At 43.0% G+C, this 21,191-nt stretch overlaps 1 protein-coding gene across 3 annotated transcripts in view; it reads left to right on the top strand.

Annotated features, from left to right (window-relative positions):
- Positions 1-20,547, top strand: part of LOC112235962 (E3 ubiquitin-protein ligase RNF13) — an 86,211-nt gene extending 65,664 nt beyond the window's left edge. For all 3 annotated transcript variants that reach the window (XM_024404521.2, XM_024404523.2, XM_024404522.2), the window contains 2 exons: positions 16,819-16,899; positions 18,982-20,547. In XM_024404521.2, the coding sequence (XP_024260289.1) occupies positions 16,819-16,899; positions 18,982-19,337 (437 nt within the window). In that variant the 3' untranslated portion in view covers positions 19,338-20,547. The remainder of the gene's footprint in view (positions 1-16,818; positions 16,900-18,981) is intronic.
- The last annotated feature ends 644 nt before the right edge of the window (positions 20,548-21,191 follow it).

Raw genomic sequence — 21,191 nt, 5'->3', positions numbered from 1 at the left:
TCATCAATAAAAATACCCAAATATTTATAAATGCTAGTAAACTCAAGAATGTCTTCAACAAAACTGCAAAACACTTCTCTTAGTAGCTGGTTTTCTAAAATGCATTCTGTGTTTTTGTCTGGTTAATCATGAGTCTCCATCTTTTACACCAATTGACTGCGCATAGTAACATGTTCTGCAGGTCTTGTTCAGTTTCTGCCATCAAAATAATATTATCAGCATTTAAAAGGATACTTGGCATTTCATCATCATATCTTACTCCAATATTTAACTGTTTAATTGATTTTGCCAAATAATTTATAAACAAAGCAAACAAAGTTGGTGATAAGGCATCTCCTTGTTGAACACCCGAGGGTGTGGGAAACCAATCTGTACGATATTCATTAACACGCACACAAGCAATTGGTACTTTGTAAAGAGACTGGATTGCTTGATAAAATGTCCCATCAACACCTGTCTTTAACAAACTATAGGCTAAAAGATCCCTATTTACAAAATCAAAAGCTTTCTGGAAATCAATGAAACATGTCAAAGTAGGCTTCTCTTCATGTAATCTATTTCTAATTATTGTACAGACTGAGAAGATATGATCTATACAGGCTCTGGATTTACAAAAAAACATTTTGTTCTTCCACCAGAATGTTGTGGTCCTTCAGGAAGGAGACATGTTCTGTCTCCTAGAGATAAACGTACTTTGGTGCGAAAAGTGCAAATCAATCCCAGAACAACAGCAAAGGACCTTGTGAAGATGCTGGAGGAAACAGGTACAAAAGTATCTATATTGACAGCAAAACGAGTCCTATAATCGACATAACCTGAAAGGCCGCTCAGCAAGGAAGAAGCCACTGCTCCAAAACCGCCATTAAAAACAGCCAGACTACGGTTTGCACATGGGGACAAAGATCGTACTTTTTGGAGAAATGTCCTCTGGTCTGATGAAACAAAATTGGAACTGTTTGGCCATAATGACCATCGTTATGTTTGGAGGAAATAGGGGGAGGCTTGCAAGCCGAAGAACACCATCCCAACCGTGAAGCACGGGAGGGGCATCATGTTGTGGGGGTGCTTTGCTGCAGGAGGGTCTGGTGCACTTCACGAAATAGATGGCATCATGAGGTAGTAAAATTATGTGGATATATTGAAGCAACATCTCAAGACATCAGTCAGGAAGTTAAAGCTTGGTCGCAAATTGGTCTTCCAAATGGACAATGACCCCAAGCATACTTCCAAAGTTGTGGCAAAATGGCTTAAGGACAACAAAGTCAAGGTATAGTGTTGCCATCACAAAGCCCTGACCTCAAACGTATAGAACATTTGTGGGCAGAACTGAAAAAAGTGTGCGAGCAAGGAGGCCTACAAGCCTGACTCGGTTACACCAGCTCTGTCAGGAGGAATGGGCCAAAATTCACCCAACTTATTGTGGGAAGCTTGTGGAAGGTTACCCAAAACATTTGACCCAAGTTAAACAACTTAAAGGCAATGCTACCAAATGCTAATTGAGTGTATGTAAACTTCTGGGAATGTGATGAAAGAAATAAAAGCTGAAATAAATAATTCTCTCTACTATTATTCTGACATTTCACATTCTTAAAATAAAGTGCTGATCCTAACTGACCTAAGACAGGGAATTTTTACTAGGATTAAATGTCAGGAATTGTGAAAAACTGAGTTGAAATCTATTTGGCTGAGGTAAGAAAAATGATCCAGATCATCTATAAGGCTGATCACGGATCAATGTTGCAGATTTAAGAGGTTACTTCAGTCATCAGCGTACTATGACACCTTGGTTTTTAAGCCCTGGATTTCTAGCCCCTCTATATTATTGTTGGATCTGATTTTAATAGCTAACATTCCGATGGCCATAATAAATAGATATGCCGACAGTGGACAACCTTGTTTTACTCCTCTTGACAGTTTATTACTTTCTGAGAAGTAGACATTATTTATTATTTTACACCTGGGGTTACTATACATAACTTTAAGCCATTGTATAAGAGATTCTCCTAAATTAAAAAAGTCCAGACATTTATATACAGGGGTGAAAACTGGTGAGGGCCAAAAAAGGTGGTATATTTTTTTTGCACTGAAACATGTAAAAATAAAAATCCCTCCAAGGGGAAAAGCAGGTTTTAACTAATTAAACAAAGAATTTGATATAAATGATCAGTCTCTGTCTGTAAAATAAAAAGTGGTTAATGTGAACCTAACTCACAGCTAAACAAATGTAAAGAAAGCAGTCCAATGTTATTTGTTGCCTAGGCTTTACTAAATGACACTCAAGCCTAGAGAAAAAAACAATACACTAATATTGCAGTTAGCCATGACAGCCTTTATAATAGAACACTTGTTACCACACACATCTAAATATTGCACTTGGGAATATCTTAAGTAGAAATATAATTATTATAGTGGCCACTATAGTAGACGTTGATCAAGTGTACAAGGCTACATGTGTGCAAAAATAACGTTTTATTGAGTAAAAAATGTAATAATCCCCTCTCACTCAACACACCAAAAGCAATATCTTTGGGCTACACTGCATTGTACACTTTCTGCCTGTGGACATCTGTTCTACAATGTGCCAGCAGAGCATGATACCCTTTGTTGGCATAATTGCTCTTTCAGGCAGCGAGTACACCTAACGTAACCCTTTTGTATCCACTGTATTGAAAAAGTGAGAGAGGGAAAGTGTGTGGTGTTCCTTTCACCTAGTGGCATCCAGCTTAAGCCAGGCCCAGCTCCAGCTACACTTGTTTAACAAGCAATGTCTCATTTTCACCTAATTCTCTCATTCTGAAAGTTAACCACATACTGTAAAGTGAAAACTTGAGGAATGGAAAGGAGTCGTATAACGTTACCAGTTAATATTATAACGAATTGGTTAGGTTACTAACGTTAGCTCATCTGATGTTGTAACGTTAGCTAGCTCACCCCCGTTTCCGTGGTCAGGCTTATCACCTGTCTCTTCGATATCGTTCAGGGGACGCACTGCTGTAAGTTAACTGGTAAACTGCCTTTCAACTCTCCCGCTGTCTTTCCAGAGCACGCGCTGATGCTGTAACAAGCCATTCTCTTCTCTCTTCAATCTCATGCTGCATTCTGTTATGTGAACGATTTGGCTGAGCCTTGGATACAGCCAGTATTGCTCCAAATGCACATCACTAGTTCGCATACAGCCAGTAGTCTCCCCGCCCAAACTTTTCTCGTCGGATCTACACGAATCACGTAGGTCACCTATTTTGGATTCAAAACGATGAATTTTGCCGAAAGGTGACTAGTTTGCATCCCTGCATATATCAATTCTTGCCTTTTCAAAATCTACTATGAATACCAGACCTGAGCTGTGTTCGAATCCACATACTAACCGTACTATTTGTGGCGTAAATTGAGTATATAGCATGCTTTTTGGTCATAGTATGATATAGTTAGTATTCCAAAAGTTCCGGATGTCGTACTAAATTTAACAAAATATGAAGTATACACGCAGAGGACACTCTTTCCGTACTTAGGGTCCATAATGCAATTCTTCAGGAAATGGGCATGGCTTCATCTTTTTCAGATTTGAAGAAAATGGCGGAAAATATGCAGCCGAAGTCCAACAAGAGAAATTCATTTCTTTAACTAATTATGACAAATGTTTAGAAAATGTTGAGCAATGTAATAAAGTAATGACTTTTCAAATAAGTTAACTTACATGTTATGTTGGCTGACAATTTGTTAGCTACGCTGTCCTTATGAACCGCATATCATTACAACAGTATGTACCGGTATGTTAGCTAGCTACCTAACGTTAGTTGGCTACTTATACATCCAATTTGCCAGTATATTAACTATAGGCTATCCTACTAACTACCAAATGTTTATTGACTTGATTATTCCCGTCATTCCGAGCTTAGCTAAATTGTATAGTCGTTGTGCGTTCTCAATGTACATGCTGGTGCTTTTGTAAATTCGCTCTGGCTATATACTCCGATTTCAAAGCACTCTCTGAGTGTACCAGAGCGCAGAATAATTCATTTAATTTAACCTGTTGAATATGGCTGGTGCCAGTAAACGTTAGAAAAAACCCACAATTCAGTGGCACAGTTACAGTCACCAACGCTCTGGATAACATAAACTGCCTAACCAGCTCTGCTAGGGTGAGTAAAATGGTCAGAGTGGTCTCATTTGTGTCTGGAAGTAGCTAGCATGCTAGCCAACATTAGCTTCGGTGCTTGACTGCCATTGTAAGGCAGCCCTACTGTAAATCAACCCTACTCCTCGGCTCGAGCATCCAGTGTGCGAAACGGTCTGAATGTCAGTATGGGTATTCGAACACAGCTCTGGTTTCTCAATTTTTCATGGTGTGTTCTATTGTTTCAAGTACTTGTCTTATATTATCTCCAATGTATCATTCATGTAAAAAACCTGTCTGATCAGGATGAATTATCTCCAACAACACCTTTTTAATTATATGTGCTATGCATTTTGCTAGGATTTTGCATCACAACACTGAAGTGTAAAGGGGCCTCCAGTTTTTTAGTTGGACTGGATCTTCATACTTAGCACATGGGTCCTGTTTCAGTATTAGTGAAATCAGACCTTCTTGCTGAGATACTGATAGTACCATTTTATAGGAGTGGTTAAAACATGCTAATAATGGATCTTTAAGTACATTTGAAAAATGTTTGATATACAGTGCATTCGGAAAGAATTCAGACCCCTTCCCTTTTGCCACAGCCTTATTCTAAAATTCTTTACATCGTTTTCTTCCCTCATCAATCTACACACAATACCCCATAATGACAAATTGAAAACAGGGTTTTAGACAATTTTGCAAATGTATTAACTTAAAACATACCTTATTTACATAAGTATTCAGACCCTTTGCTATTAGACTCGAAATTGAGCTCAAGTGCATCCTGTTTCCATTGATCATCCTTGAGATGTTTCTACAACTTGATTGGAGTCCAGCTGTGGTAAATTTAATTGACTGGACATGATTTGGAAAGGCACACACCTGTCTATATAAGGTCTCACAGTTGACAGTGCATGTCAGAGCAAAAACCAAGCCATGAGGTCGAAGGAATTGTCCGTAGAGCTCCGAGACAGGATTATGTCGAGGCACAGATCTAGGGAAGAGTACCAAAAAAGGTCTGCCACATTGAAGATCCCAAAGAACATAGTGACCTCCATCATTCTTAAATGGAATTAATTTGGAACCTCCAAGACTCTTCCTAGAGCTGGCTGTCCGGCCAAACTGGACAGCCGTGGTCAGGGAGGTAACCAAGAACCAGATGGTCACACTGACAGAGCTCCGGAGTTCCTCTGTGGAGATGGAAGAACCTTCCAGAAGGACAACCATCTCTGTAGCACTCCACCAATCAGGCCTTTATGGTAGAGTGGCCAGACAGAAGCCACTCCTCAGTAAAAGGCACATAACAGCCCGCTTGGAGTTTGCCAAAATGCACCTAAAGGACTCTCAGATCATGAGAAACAAGATTCTCTGGTCTGATGAAACCAAGACTCAACTCTTTGGCCCGAATGCCAAGCGTCACATCTGGAGGAAACCTGGCACCATCCCTACGGTTAAGCATGGTGGTGGCAGCATCATGCTGTGGGGATGTTTTTCAGCGGCAGGGACTGCAAGACTAGTCAGGATCGAGGGAAAGATGAACGTAGCAAAGTACAGAGAGATCCTTGATAACAACCCTTACCAGATTGCTCAGGACCTCAGACTGGGGTGAAGGTTTACCTTCCATCAGGACAACAACTCTAAGCACACAGCCAAGACAATGCACGAGTGGATTCGGGACAAGTCTCTGAATGTCCTTGAGTGGCCCAGCCAGAGCCCGGACTTGAACCCGATCTAACATCTCTGGAGAGACCTGAAAATAGCTGTGCAGCGACGCTCCCCATTCAACCTGACAGAGCTTGAGAGGATCTCCAGAGAAGAATGGGAGAAACTCACCAACTACAGGTGTGCCAAGCTTGGTGTGCCAGACAGGTGTGCCAAGCTCGTCATACCCAAGAAGACTCAAGGCTGTAATCGCTGCCAACGGTGCTTAAACAAAGTACTGAGTAAAGGGTCTGAATACTTATGTAAATGTGATATTTAAGTTTTTTATTTGTTATAAATTTGCATAGAAATGATATAAACCTGTTTTTGCTTTGTCAGTAAGGGGGATTGTGTGTAGATTGATGAGGGGAAAAATATTTGATCCATTGTAGAATATGGCTGCAACGTAACTCCATCCCTCTGTGTTCCTGCTTGCTCTTTTTAGTTATTTTTATTTCACCTTTATTTAACCAGCACAGAGTTACACATGGGATAAACAAACGTACAGCCAATAACACAATAGAAAAATCTATATACAGTGTGTGCAGATGTCGTAAGATTAAGGAGGTAAGGCAATAAATAGGCCATATTGGCAAAATAATTACAATTTAGCAATTAAACACTGGAGGGATAGATGTGCAGAAGATGAATGTGCAAGTAGAGATACTGGGAAGCAAAGGAGCATAAAAATAAATAACAATATGGGGATAAGGTAGTTGGGTGGGCTATTTACAGATGCAATGATCAGTAAGCTGCTCTGACAGCTGATGCTTGAAGTTAGTGAGGGAGATCTAAGACTCCAGCTTCAGTGATTTTTTTTGCAATTCGTTCCAGTCATTGGCAGCAGATAACTGGAAGGAAAGGCGGCCAATGAGGAGTTACTTACGTACTTACTTACTTACTTTATTGTCCCCATGGGGAAATGTTGTTGCAGTGTCATGTACACGTTTAAAGTGGCATTTAAATACAAAACAAAATTGACACTACAACTTTCATAACAGTTACATAGCAATATATATATATATTTTTTAAAGACTAGCCTGCTGGCCTTACTGAGTCGATTGGAACATGAGCCCGAGCTATTTAGAAGGGATATCACACCTGGCACAAATTATTGTCTAGTTCTGTTTTTCCTGCTGAGGGGTGCCCTATACCTGCGTCCAGAGGGGAGTAGTTCAAAGTCCGGGTACAGGGGGTGGCTTGGATCTAAAATGATTTTGTGATCCTTGCGGAGGGCCTGACCTTAAAGATCTCATCCAGGCCTGTCTGTTTGACTCCAAGTACGTTGCTTGCTGTGGTGATAATCCTTCTCAGCATATTTCTCTGGCTGACAGTGTCATTGACCAGTGAAATATACCTGCTGGAGCGCGTGCTACGGGTAGGTGCTGCTATGGTGACCAGTGAGCTGAGATAAGGCGGCGCTTCACTAAGCAAAGACTTATAGATGACCTGGAGCCAGTGGGTTTTGCGATGAATATGAAGCGAAGACCAGCCAACGAGAGCATATAGGTTGCAGTGGTGGGTAGTATATGGGGCTTTGGTGACAAAGCGGATGGCACTGTGATAAGACTACATCCAATTTGCTGAGTAGAGTGTTGGAGGCTATTTTGTAAATGACATCGCCGAAGTTAAGGATCGGTAAGATAGTCAGTTTTACTAGGATATGTTTGGCAGCATGGGTGAAGGATGCTTTGTGGTGAAATAGGGAGCCGATTTTAGATTTAATTTTTGATTGGAGATGCTTAATGTGAGTCTGGAAGGAGAGTTTACAGTCTAACCAGACACCTAGGTGTTTGTAGTTGTCCACATATTCTAAGTCAGAACCGTCCAGAGCAGTGATGCTAGATGGGCATGTGCGGGCAGCGATCGGTTGAAGAGCATGCATTTAGTTTTACTTGCTTTTAAGAACAGTTGGAGGCCACGGAAGTAGTATTGTATGGCATTGAAGCTCATCTGGGGCCAGAAGTATACAGAATGGTGGATCAGAGAATCACCAGTAGCAAGAGAGACATCATTGATGGATACAGAGAAAAGAGTCGGCCCGAGAATTGAACCCTGTGGCACCCCCATAGAGACTGCCAGAGGTCTGGACAACAGGCCCTCCGATTTGACACGCGGAACTCTATCTGAGAAGTAGTTGGTGAACCAGGCGAGGCAGTCATTTGAGAAACCAAGGCTGTTGAGTCTGCCAATAAGAATGCGGTGATTAACAGAGTCAAAAGCCTTGGCCAGGTTGATGAAGACACCTGCACAGTGTTGTATTTTATCGATGGTGGTTATGATATCATTTAGGACCAGTAGCGTGGCTGAGGTGCACCCATGACCAGCTCTGAAACCAGATTGCATATCGGAGAAGGTACGGTGGGATTCGAAATGTTCAGTGATCTGTTTCTTAACTTGGCTTTCAAAGGTTTTAGAAAGGCAGGGTAGGATAGATATAGGTCTAGAGTGTCTCCCCCTTTGAAGAGGGGGATGACCGCGGCAGCTTTCCAATCTTTAGAGATCTCAGACGATACGAAAGGGAGGTTGAACAGGCTAGTAATAGGGGTTGCAACAATTATGGCGGATCATTTTTAGAAAGAAAGGGTCCAGATTGTCTAGCCCAGCTGATTTGTCGGGGTCCAGTTTTTGCAGCTCTTTCAGAACATCAGCTATCCAGGATACCCGGGCCAGGTCGATTAGAAAGGCCTGCTCGCTGACGTGTTTTAGGGAGCGTTTGACAGTGATGAGGGGTGGTCGTTTGACAGCGGACCCAATACGGACGCAGGCAATGAGGCAGTGATTACTGAGATCCTGGTTGAAGACAGCAGAGGTGTATTTAGAGGGCAGGTTGGTCAGGATGATGGCTCTGTCAGACTGTTTGGCGATACCAAGCGGGGACACCAAAGCTCTACCTAATCACCCTTTAAGCCCAGCACACCGGATCTCTGCTTGCATTGCGTGGAATAGGCCTGTGGAGAGTCCGGAATGCCTGTACCTCGCCGTCTTATGGAGAATGAATAAGTACTGGTAGGTAAGGCTAGGAAGTGTAGTCAATGACCGAGATTGGACAATTTATCATTTAAAGCAATGATCTGAGCGTTTCCTTGCTTTTTGATTGGCCTATTAGGCCTGAGGGGGAGTATACCAAACCTTGTTAGTTGATCCTAATAGGCTGGAGCGAGTTTGCCAGCTTGGCGCCATTTCAACATGGAAGGTGAGGTAGCTGGATAGCTAGGCTGACAGTGCTGTGTTCCGGGATGGAATGGCATCCCAGATACACACTCGTCCGAGGCCGAGTCTTGCAGCCGTCCCATACATCTCTCTACATGGAGTGGGCGATGACAAACGTGAATCACGGAGCCACCTTTTAGATCACTCGTTGGACACGTTCTGCGCTAATTGTTTACAGTGTGCCAACACGAACGGACCTCTTTTTATACCTTTTATGCAGAACTCAGAGCTCACGTTCTCCAGCCCAGGGTATTTTTAGCTGTCTCTAACACCACTGTGTGACCGCAGCAAGGCAAAGCTGAGTGCTTCTGTCTGCTGCTTCTCTTTCTCCATGACCTCACTCTCTTCCACTTGTCTATTCTCCCGGCGGGCTGTGTTTGGGCAGGGTGCCCGTAACCAGGGGTCAGTGTGTGTGTGTGGGAATGGTGCCCTTAGTCACCATCCTCAGCTAAACCTGATGCTGAGTCTGGTTTTTAACTGAACCTACAGTAAGTGGATGCCTGGTCTTCACTGGCACTGTGTGTGCTTGTCTACATATGTGCGTGGACAATTGAAAGAGAAGGCCTATCACTAAGGGCTTTGGATTGGAACCAGTCTGTGCCCACTGAAAAATGTTACACGAAGATGAGAACCATGCGCCACAATGGTTTAATCGCATCATCTCCCAGAAGTGCCTACAAGTCACAGACAATTAGAAGCAACTTCTCTCTACACTGGCCTCTATGTCCTCTGGCTGTAGGTTAGTTGTGTTATTATCAGCAGTGTTAGCGATGCTAATCTAATGGTATCACATTGTAGTGTTAGCGCACTAGGCCTTTTAGTTGTTTTCCCTGTCATTCCAGGCTTGGTTTTATGGACTCGTCACAACTCTAGGCTAATCCCAGAGGAGTGCAGTGTGTGCTGATGCAATTATATCTCTGGTGGCGTGAATAAAGCATGTATTCATTCCCTTAATTGAGCGATGCAGGCTTCTCTGGGCAGGGGGATGACATGGGGGAGATGCTAGCTGATTAGCCGGCCTACCGTATTGTCTGTGCGTTGAGGTGTGGTGCTTCTAGCCTGCGGCGCTAATGAGGAATTTGGCAGGAAGGGGGGTCTGAATAGGCTTAGAGTACCTATCTCAATGCAATGTACAATAAGCAGCGTAATTAGCACACAATACCAGTCTGAGGAGTATTACCGTGCCTTCAGAAAGTATTCACAACCTTTGACTTTTTCCACATTTTGTTGTGTTACAAACAATACCCCATAATGTCAAAGTGGAATTATGTTTTTGACTTTGTTGCAGCCTTGTTGCTAGCCCTTGCATAATCCATATGAAGTTAGCCTCATATACAGTGCATTCGGAAAGTATTCAGACACCTTGACTTTTTCCACATTTTGTTACTATTTTTGCTTAGTCAATATGGGGTATTGTGTGTAGATTGATGAGGGAAGAAAAACGATTGAATCCATTTTAGAATACAGCTGTAACGTAACAAAAAGTGTAAAAGTGGAAGGGGTCTGAATACTTCCCGAATGAACTGTAAGCTTACCATGTGACTGTGCGCTTTTTGTCTGGCTTTCTGGCTCTGGTTAAGACTGAGGGGCCCAGCTGTGTGTGTGGTTTCGCCACCAGACGGAGAGCAGACACAGAAATCTCAAAACCAGCAGTTCCAGAGAAACAGAGGAAGCCAGGGAGATTAATTTTCCCTTGCTCCAGTTCACCCTCTAAAACCACTGAACCTAAGATGGTACCCCATCGCCCCGTTTATGAGATGGACCGGGCTCTCCCTCTGACCCCTGCCCTCCCGTCTCTCCCCAGGGCTCTCCAACTGATGAGTCACTGTGTGTGCTCCTCCCCTCCCTCTGCTCTGTTCCAGCCCTGGGCTGAGTACACATACACTCACACAGAGCGAAAGCAGCTGCGGAGGCTCTGACACTGTGTGAACAGTGAGGCAGGAGTATTGTGATACAGTCCCTTCTCGTACCTTCACAGATCACAGCAAGTAGCCTTACCACAGCCATGTTGGCTCTAGCTGTAGGTAGCTGTGCAGATCTGTGCGCATCACACACACTCTTGTCTCCTCGCTCTGATTAGTTTAGTAAGGGAGCGTGATTCCTCCTGAGATCCAGGAATGCTGGCTGGCTGACTGGAGCAATTCATTGACATTCTGGCTCTTTTTAAACTACTGGTCCCCAAAGGCCCTTAGGGGCCACTTCAACACAATGTCAGATAAGGGTAGTGTTGAAAAGAGTCTGTCGCAATCAGTGATAATGGGATAATAACCAGCCAATCAAACCATATAGAGTTTGATTAACATTATTGTCTAAAGATAGAATCTTACAAACATGGTTGAAGGTTGGATGAAAATTCTTCAATAATTAGTTTTATGCTGCTGTGTAAGAACAGTTTTTTCATTCTCGGATGACATGGTCATGCATGGTCTGTTCCGACATTTGTTGAAGTGATGTATGTGAAGTAATTAGTAATGTCATTACTAACTTTGCCCAGTAGAAAGTTCCAGGAAATGGAGTTAGTGATTAATGTGCCCACACCAGCTCCTTTGATCAGCCTGAGTAGTTTAATTCCATGCTTTCATGAAAAGAGATGACCAGACCGTGAATTCTGCTCAACCAGAGAATTCTGCTGCCGTGCTTCTCTCTGACCAACAAACACAAAAAAACTTGAACTGCTTGATATGGGCATTTGACTGGAAGATTACAAAATCTAATAAGGCTCTCGTAGTAATGTAATTTAGAAATCAGAAAATTAAGAACGGTTAATAATAAACGGTTAATAATAATCTCAATGGAATAGTAAAGAACACAAGTTTTAAAAAATTATATATGCAAAAGCATGTGGACACCCCTTCAAATTAGTGAATTCTGCTATTTCAGCCACACCCGTTACTGACAGGTTTATAAAATTGAGCACTCCGCCATGCAATCTCCATAGACAAACAAGTGCTCAGTGACTTTCAAAATGGCACCGTCATAGGATGACACTTTTCCAACAAGTCAGTTTGTAAAATTTCTGCTCTACTAGTGCTGCCCTGGACAACTGTAAGTGCTGTTATTGTGAAGTGGAAACATCTAGGAGCAACAACGGTTCAGCTGCGATGTGGTAGGCCACACAAGCTCACAGCGGGACCCCCGAGTGCTGAAGCACGTAGAACATAAAAATCGTCTGTCCTTGGTTGCAGCACACACTACCGAGTTTCAAACTGCCTCTGGAAGCAACATCAGCACAAGAACTGTTAGTCAGGATCTTCACGAAGTGGGTTTCCATGGCCGAGCAGCCGCACACAAGCCTAAAATCACCATGCGTGATGCCATGCGTCGGCTGGAGTGGTGTAAAGCTCGCCGCCATTGGACTCTGGAGCAGTGGAAACGACAAATCAGATACCTGCCCCAATGCATAGTGCCAACTGTAAAGTTTGATGGAGAAAGAATAATGGTCTGGGGCTATTTTTCATGGTCGGGCTCAGCCCCCTAGTTCCAGTGAAGGGAAATCTTAATGCGACAACATACAATGACATTCTAGACAATTCTGGTCTTCCAACTTTGTGGCAACAGTTTGGGGAAGGCCCTTCCCTGTTTCAGAATGACAATGCACAAAGCGAGCTCCATACAGAAATGGTTTGTCAAGATTGCTGTAGAAGAACTTGACTGGCCTGCGCAGAGTCATGACCTCAACTCCATCAAACACCTTTGGGATGAATTGGAAAGCCGACTGCGAGCCAGGCTTAATCGCTCAAAATCAGTGTCCGACCTCACTAATGCTCTTGTGGCTGAATGGAAGCAAGTCCCCGCAGCAATGTTTCCGACATCTAGTGAAAAGCCTTCCCAGAAGAGTGGAGGCTGTTATAGCAGCAAAGGATGGACCAACTCCATATTAATGCCATGATTTTGGAATGTGATGTTCGACGAGCAGGTGTCCACATACCTTTGGTCATGTAGTGTATGATACTTGTGTTTTTGCTTACTTGGCTATATCAGGTTGTTAAATTGAGTTATGCTGCTGGAGAACTTCTCGGAACAAGTGAGGAACAAGTCTTACATGTCACTGTTAGTGAATGTGCCTTTGTGCTATTCCGTATGTCTTACTTAGCAGTGTACACACCCTTTGAGTTTGTGGTGTCAAAGTATTTTTCTGCTTAGTGCTCAACTTCACTCAGAACAGCCCAGTGCCACAGTTCAGCATTTTCTGAGTTTGTGCTGGAGCCATGCCTTTATAAATGCTCCCCCCCCATCCAGCACTGGGTTCAAGTTCAGACAGAGAGAGGAGGAGAGAGAGGGAGAAATGAGAAATGGATAAAGACAAGAAGTGACAATGACAGACAGAGAGAAAAAAAGAAAGTTGGAGACAGGCAACAAAGACAGTCTGAGAAAAAGAGAGCACGAGACAGAGGAAAGAGAGAGGGGCAGAGACAAGTAAAAAAGAGGGAGAGATTGAGTCTGTGACTTTAGTGAAGTGGGGGTGGACATGACTCCCCATCCTTATACGGTTACATGCAATCCTGGCACGGGTACTGAGGAGCAGCAAAACATGCTCATTTAAAGCTTAAATAAACACTGGCCCACATATCCGGCACCCTCCACAGCACAGCACCTCGTCCTCCCCACAAGGGAAGGGGCAGGAAAGAATGCTGTGGAATTTGAAAGGGAGTGATTTTGATTTTTTTTTACTTTTATTTAACTAGGCAAGTCAGTTAAGGTTTGGCCCAGTTTGGTAGCCACATACATGGCGGGAATGTTCTTGGAGTGGAATTTTAGAAAGAGTGAGAACTTAGTCTGAAACAAATGTAGGGAAATTACTTGAAAGCGGAGGTACAGTGGCTTGCAAAAGTATTCACCCCCTTGGCACTTTTCCTATTTTGTTGCCTGACAACCTGGAATTAAATTTGATTTTTGGGGGTTTGTATCATTTGATTTACACAACATGCCTACCACTTTGAAGATGCAAAATATTTTTTTATTGTGAAACAAACAAGACAAAAAAACAGAACTTGAGCGTGCATAACTATTCACCCCCCGCCCCCCCAAACATAAAAGTCAATACTTTGTAGAGCCACCTTTTGCAGCAATTACAGCTGCAAGTCTCTTGGGGTATGTCTCTATAAGCTTGGCACATCTAGCCACTGATTTTTGCCCATTCTTCGAGGCAAAACTGCTCCAGCTCCTTCAAGTTGGATGGGTTCCGCTGGTGTACAGCAATCTTTAAGTCATACCACAGATTCTCAATTGGATTGAGGTCTGGGCTTTGACTAGGCCATTCCAAGACATTTAAATGTTTCCTCTTCAACCACTCAAGTGTTGCTTTAGCAGTATGCTTAGGGTCATTGTCCTGCTGGAAGGTGAACCTCCGTCCCAGTCTCAAATCTCTTGAAGACTGAAACAGGTTTCCCTCAAGAATTTCCCTGTATTTAGCGGCATTCATCATTCCTTCAATTCTGACCAGTTTCCCAGTCCCTGCTGATGAAAAACATCCCCACAGCATGATGCTGCCACCACCACTCTTCACTGTGGGGATGATATTCTCGGAGTGATGAGAGGTGTTGGGTTTACGCCAGACATAGCGTTTTCCTTGATTGCCAAAAAGCTACATTTTAGTCTCATCTAACCAGATTACCTCCTTCTATATGTTTTTTTCTGGCCACTCTTCCTTAAAGCCCAGCTCTGTGGAGTGTACGGCTTAAAGTGGTCCTATCGACAGATACTCCAATCTCCGCTGTGGAGCTTTGCAGCTCCTTCAGGGTTATCTTTGGTCTCTTTGTTGCCTCTCTGATTAATGCCCTCCTTGCCTGGTCTGTGAGTTTTGGTGGGCTGCCCTCTCTCAATCTGATACACGTCAAATCAGTTTTCTTGATCTTTTGATCTTGTGTGAAGGTAATGTTCTATACACTGATCTTTACAGGAACCTACTAATCGTAACATTTTGTTGAGGGCTGATAGTTGTCATCCACTTCCCTTGAAAAACAGTTTGCCCTACAGCCAATTCTATCGAATCAAAAGAATTTGTTAAAAAAAACAATCAGATTTCGAAAGAAATATGGCTGAGACGCAAAGAAAATTCAAGGAGAGGGGGTATAAAAATGGTCAGATTAATACTGCCATTGAGAAAATTCAAAACAAAACATGACCTTTTTCAAGGTAAGTCTCGCAAAAATAAGCATTCTTGCGTTCTAACTACCCACTATTCAAAGTGCTCGGAACAAATTAAGGGAATCGTTCACAAACATTGGCACATTCTAAGAGCCGATGATAGTATCGGTAATGTGTTTTCAGACCTTCCCTTAGTCGTATTCTCGCGGGGCAGAAACCTCAGTGATCAATTGGTAAACTCTGATTTACCACCCCAAGATATCGCTGCACAACATATATTTGCACCCCTACTGGATGGAAACTACAAATGTAATGGCTGTGCTCAATGCAATGGCACTTATAAATGTAGATCCTTCAAACACCCCCAAACAGGGAAACAGACCCCAATCAAAGGTGTTATCACGTGCTCCACTAAGGCAGTTATTTATCTTATAACTTGTCCTTGTGGTAAAAATGATGTGGGTACAACAAAGAGCAAATTAAAAGTACATATCTCGGAGCATCGTAACACCATTAGGTGCAAAAACTCGACTTACCCAGTTGCGGCCCACTTTTTGGAAGAAAACCACTCGATTTCGTCTCTAGGTTATATTGGCATCGAACATGTCATGCCTCCCTTAGAGAGGGGGTGACCTCGACAATTTATTGTTAAAACGAGAGGCTGCCTGGATCTTTAATTTAAGGACCCTTGCTCCCTTCCCTTTGATCTGAAGCCATTCTTGTGATTTTGCTATTGTAAATGTTTGTAGGCTTATGTAGCCAAATTTGATCTATGATCGTACGCTATCCATTTATGTTTTTTGTATGAGAATTAACCAATGATATCAGGTCACACCCAGCGATGATTACAGACACCTGTGTGTGTCTTTTGACACTATATAAATGAGTCATCCCGCAGTGTTTATCATTATACCCTGATGAAGACAGCTTGTCTGTCGAAACATTGGACATAAATATTTTTGCATCTGAGCTCCTAGAGTGTGCGACTCTCTTTTATTTTTTTAAGGGTGGCCCTCTCTTGGCAGGTTTGTTGTGGTGCCATATTCTTTCCATTTTTTAATAGGATCCATTTATTGGTGCTCGATGGGATGTTCAAAGTTCTGATATTTTTTTAGAACCCAACCCTGATCTGTACTTCTCCACAACTTTGTCCCTGACCTGTTCAGAGAGCTCCTTGGTCTTCATGGTGCCACTTGCTTGGTGGTGCCCCTTGCTTAATGGTGTTGCAGATTCTGGGGCCTTTCTGAACAGGTGTATATATACTGAGATCATGTGACACTTAGATTGCACACAGGTGGACTTTATTTAAATAATTATGTGACTTGTAAAGGTAATTGGTTGCACCAGATCTTATTTAGGGGCTTCATAGCAAAAGGGGTGAATACATATACATACACCACTTTTATTTTTTTGAATTTTTTGAAACAAGTCATTTTTTTCACTTCACCAATTTGGATTATTTTGTGTATGTCCATTACATGAAATTAAATTTAAATTACAGGTTGTAATGCAACAAAATATGAAAAATGCCAAGGGGGTGAATACTTTTGCAAGGCACTCTGAGTCAGTTGACAGTAGTTTGAATCAGCTCGTCATTTAAATAAATACGGGCTACACAATTGAGTAAATTAAAATGTCTTTATTAAGAGGACTTTTCTGTATTTTGTTCTACCATTGAACCGTGTTTCTTTTGTACCTAGGGGACGCCTACGATGTGTGTGCCATATGCCTGGATGAGTACGAGGAGGGAGACAAGCTCCGGGTCCTGCCCTGCTCTCACGGTGAGGCTTGGCCTGCCATGCCCTCTACCCCCTCCTGACACACACACAACAACCTACTACCCTAAACCCATCGACTTGCCACCTGTGCTCCTCCACTGCAGTCCTCTAGATCAGTGTTTTCCAACTCTAGTCCTCAAGTACCCCCAAAAGTACACATTTTTGTTGTAGCCCCAGACAAGCACACCTAATTTAAATGAGTCAACTAATCACTAAGTCCTCAATGAGTTGAATCGGGTGTTTTTGTCCAGGGCTACAACAAAAATGTGTGCTGTTGGAAGACTAGAGTTGGGAAACACTGCTCTAGATACACAAAAGTATGTGAACACCCATTCAAATGAGTGGATTCAGCTATTTCATCCACACCCATTGCTGACAGGTGTATAAAATCAAGCACACAGCCATGCAATCTCCATAGACAAACATTGGCAGTAGAATGGCCTTACTGAAGAGCTCAGTGACTTTCAATGTGGCATCGTCATAGAATGCCACCTTTCTAACAAGTATGTTCTTCAAATTTCTGCCTTGCTAGAGCTGCCCCGGTCAACTGTAAGTGCTGTTATTGTGAAGTGGAAATGTCTAGGAGCAACAACGGCTCAGCCGCAAATGGTAGACCACACAAGCTCACAGAACAGGACCGCCGAGTGCTGAAGCGCATAAAATTTGTCTGTCCTAAAGTTGCAACACTCACTACCAAGTTCCAAACGGCCTCTAGAAGCAACGTCTACACAAGAACTGTTCATCGGGAGCTTCATTAAATGGGTTTCCATGGCCGATCAGCCACACACAAGCCTAAGATCACCATGCGCAATGCCAAGCGTCAGCTGGAGTGGTGTAAAGTTCACCGCAATTGGACTCTGGAGCTGTGGAAACACGTTCTCTAGAGTGAGGAGCAGTGTTTTCTGGAGTGAGGAATCATGCTTCACCATCTGGCAGTCCAACGGACGAATCTGGGTTTGGCGGCTGCCAGGAGAACGCTACCTGCCCTAATGCATAGTGCCAACTATAAAGTTTTGTGGAGGAGGAATAATGGTCTTGGGCTGTTTTTCATGGTTTGGGCTAGGCCCATTAGTTCCAGTGAAGAGAAATCTTAACGCTACAGCATACTGTGCTTCCAACTTGGTAGCAACAGTTTGGGTAAGGCCCTATCCTGTTTCAGCATGACAATCCCCATTTGCACAAAGCAAGGTCCATACAGAAATGGTTTGTCGAGATTGGTGTGGAAGAACTTGACTGGCCTGCACAGAGCCCTGACCTCTACCCCATCGTACACCTTTGGGATGCATTGGAACGCCGACTGCGAGCCAGGCATAATCGCCCAACATCAGTGCCCAACCTCACTAATGTGCATGGCTAAATGGAAGCAAGTCCCTGCAGCAATGTTTTCCAACCATCTAGTGGAAATAGTGGAGGCAGCAAAGGGGGGACTAACTCCATATTAATGCCCATGATTTTGGAATGAGCAGGTGTCCACATACTTTTGGCGATGTAGTATTAAACACCAGGTCATGTGTTGATGTCTCAGTGGGAGACAGTCTGAAGGGCTCTACTGCACCCTGAGCTGTTCCTTGAACCATGCCTGTCTGTATCATCCCAGAAAATCATCTATTTGGCTCCAGCTCACTTTGCTGCATCTAATATGCAGCTGGCCTGACCGCTACTGTTCTTAGAAAACCGCCGTAGCTTCTGGACACTGTCAAGCTATACTAATACTGTATACAGTACTGGTAATGTAGAAGTTAAATAGACTAAATGCCATTTTCTTGTTGAAAATTTTTAAAGCATTTTTAAAGCATTATTTCCTGAAATGTCCACAATCCCCTATTTGTAAACCTATTAAGCTTAAATCCTAGTATTCTAATACATTAAGCTAGGTTTGCCTTTGAAATTCCCCATTACCCTGTCCAGGTGTTGTAGGCAAACCTAATCAAAATTGTCCACCCTTATATAGTCAGTAGATAACAAGCACACCCTTAGGATTACCTTGTGTGTTGTACCTTTGCTTTACAACCCTAGAAAAAACCTACATGCTGCCTATGATTGTGAGTGTCATGACCTTTTTCCCTGTCCTCTCCCTCCCTGCAGCTTACCACAACAAGTGTGTGGACCCCTGGCTGACCAAGACCAGGAAGACGTGTCCTGTGTGCAAGCAGAAGGTGGTCCCCTCTGCGGGCGACTCAGACTCCGATTCGGAGGAGGGCGACAGCGGGCCCGATGAGAACGAGGTGTCAGAGAGCACCCCGCTGCTGCGCTCCATGGCCTCCACCAGCGGCCACTCTTTTGGCACCATGTCGGGCGCCTCACGTTCCGAGCCCGATCAGGAGTCCTCCGAGTATGAAGACGACCACCTGGACACCAGCGACGACAGCGAGGTCACCGTGGAGACAGTGGTGCAGCTGCAGGAGCCTCGTCCTGACGACCACGACCCGGTCCGCGCCTGATTGGTTGGCCTGAGTTGACAGACAGGTGGCCGGTCCCCCGCCCCTCTCTCCCACTCACCCTGTGGGGTTGCAGAGACTCACGCTGGTGGCGTGGTCAAGAGGATTTGTTTCATTTTTACATCTCTGTTTAATAGAAATCTATTTTATCTCCCTCCAAGTTTAGAATGCAAATCACCTTAATTCTCCATTTGTTGTATTTTTAACCTGATTACTGAAGGGTGGGACAATGTGCAGATGGTGTCGTCATGTGTTTTGGGCTAAACGGCGTCGATTTCACAGGAATGTTGCCGTACAGTAGACTGTATTTTACTCTGGTTTGTCAGTATGGGGTGGTTTTCTGCAGACATCCTCCGACTAGGGTTATACTCTATTCACTGTGAGAAAGGGCTCAATGCTCTCGTGTGCACGAGCATACTTGACACCAACTGTGAAGGAATGCATTGAGTATATAAACAATGTATAGATCACCATAATTAACATTGATTATTTTGTAGCCTGTATATCTGTAGTCTGGGGAAGCAAAAAAATATGTTATATTGTATATATTTCTGCTGTATAGAAATATCTAAATCAAAGTACTATACAGCAGCCTTTTATAAAATCGATTGAACTGACCTTTTCCATGTGAATATATAAAAACAATTGGCCATGGGAACTGGGTTTTGACAATCGGTCTCTACCCTGAGATCCGGGAGCCAGTCGCTCATCTCAGAGTATGATTTTGATGATATGACTGATATGTTACGTTGACCTACACAGACAAAATTAAGCCAAACCGGTTATGCATTCAGCCAAAGGAAGATAGGTTTGCTGTGTGTTTGCCCAATGTTATGGGTAACCTCTCAGCAGTCGTGTAATACAAGCAGAGGGGGTGGGGAGAAACAGTTTTGTTCAGGTAGTACCCGCATCTACACTGCTACAAGCAGCCTGCTGTAGACTTCATTTGGCTAATCTAGACCCATCACATGCCACTTCTCTGAAATGCATGATGCCATTGGTGGATAGGTCTTGCAACATGTATTTGGTTTCACGTCATATTGTATGTACGTAGGACGTTCTACAAGTAAAAATAGTTTTTTTAATATGACTTGAACTGTTCTATGTTGAGTCCTGTTGCCTTTTTATTTGATGTCTTGTAAACATCCTATGCTCACACATGCCTGTATTCAATTTAATTCCACTTCAATAAAGACACTGTTTGTCAACAGAATGCTGAGGCCTTCCATCCATTTCAAGAGTTTTGTGATCAAGGCACAAAGCTACAGTGATTTAATGAAGTGTGTTCTTCATCGTCAAGACGTTTTATGATGGATCAATTTTAGAATAAGGCTGTAACGTAACAAAATGTGGAAAAAGTCGAGTCTGAATACTTTCCGAATGCACTGTATAGCCTAGTTGATTTCATTAAAACACATAGGGTGTTTCTATATATGGATAAATACAAGTTTTAAAATTTGGTTGGTCAAAAGAAGACTGCTCTTGGTCAACCAAGATCATTTTTTGTCAGGGTCAGCCCAAGTAGAAATGCAGGAAATGAACTTAAGATGCTCCAAAAACTTCTGAGGGAGAACCACCAGACCAGTCGCCAGTTGACACCCCACTTCTAAAACCAAAGTTAAGCCACTGGTAATGATCATGCTGTTTAATCAGTTTCTTGATATGCCATACCTGTCAGGTGGCTGGATTATCTTGGCAATGGAAAAATGCTCATTAACAGGGATGTAAACAAACTTGTACCAACAATTTGAGAAAAATATGTTTTTTGTACATAAGGAAAATTTCTTGGATCTTCTATTTCAGCGCATTAAACATGGGACCAACACGTCACATGTTGCATTCATATTTCTGCTCAGT

Source organism: Oncorhynchus tshawytscha, linkage group LG05, assembly GCF_018296145.1.
Source record: "Oncorhynchus tshawytscha isolate Ot180627B linkage group LG05, Otsh_v2.0, whole genome shotgun sequence".
NCBI classification, from domain to species: Eukaryota; Metazoa; Chordata; class Actinopteri; order Salmoniformes; family Salmonidae; genus Oncorhynchus; species Oncorhynchus tshawytscha.
Note: the sequence above shows the minus strand (reverse complement) of the source record. Positions and strands in the feature narration are given on the sequence as shown.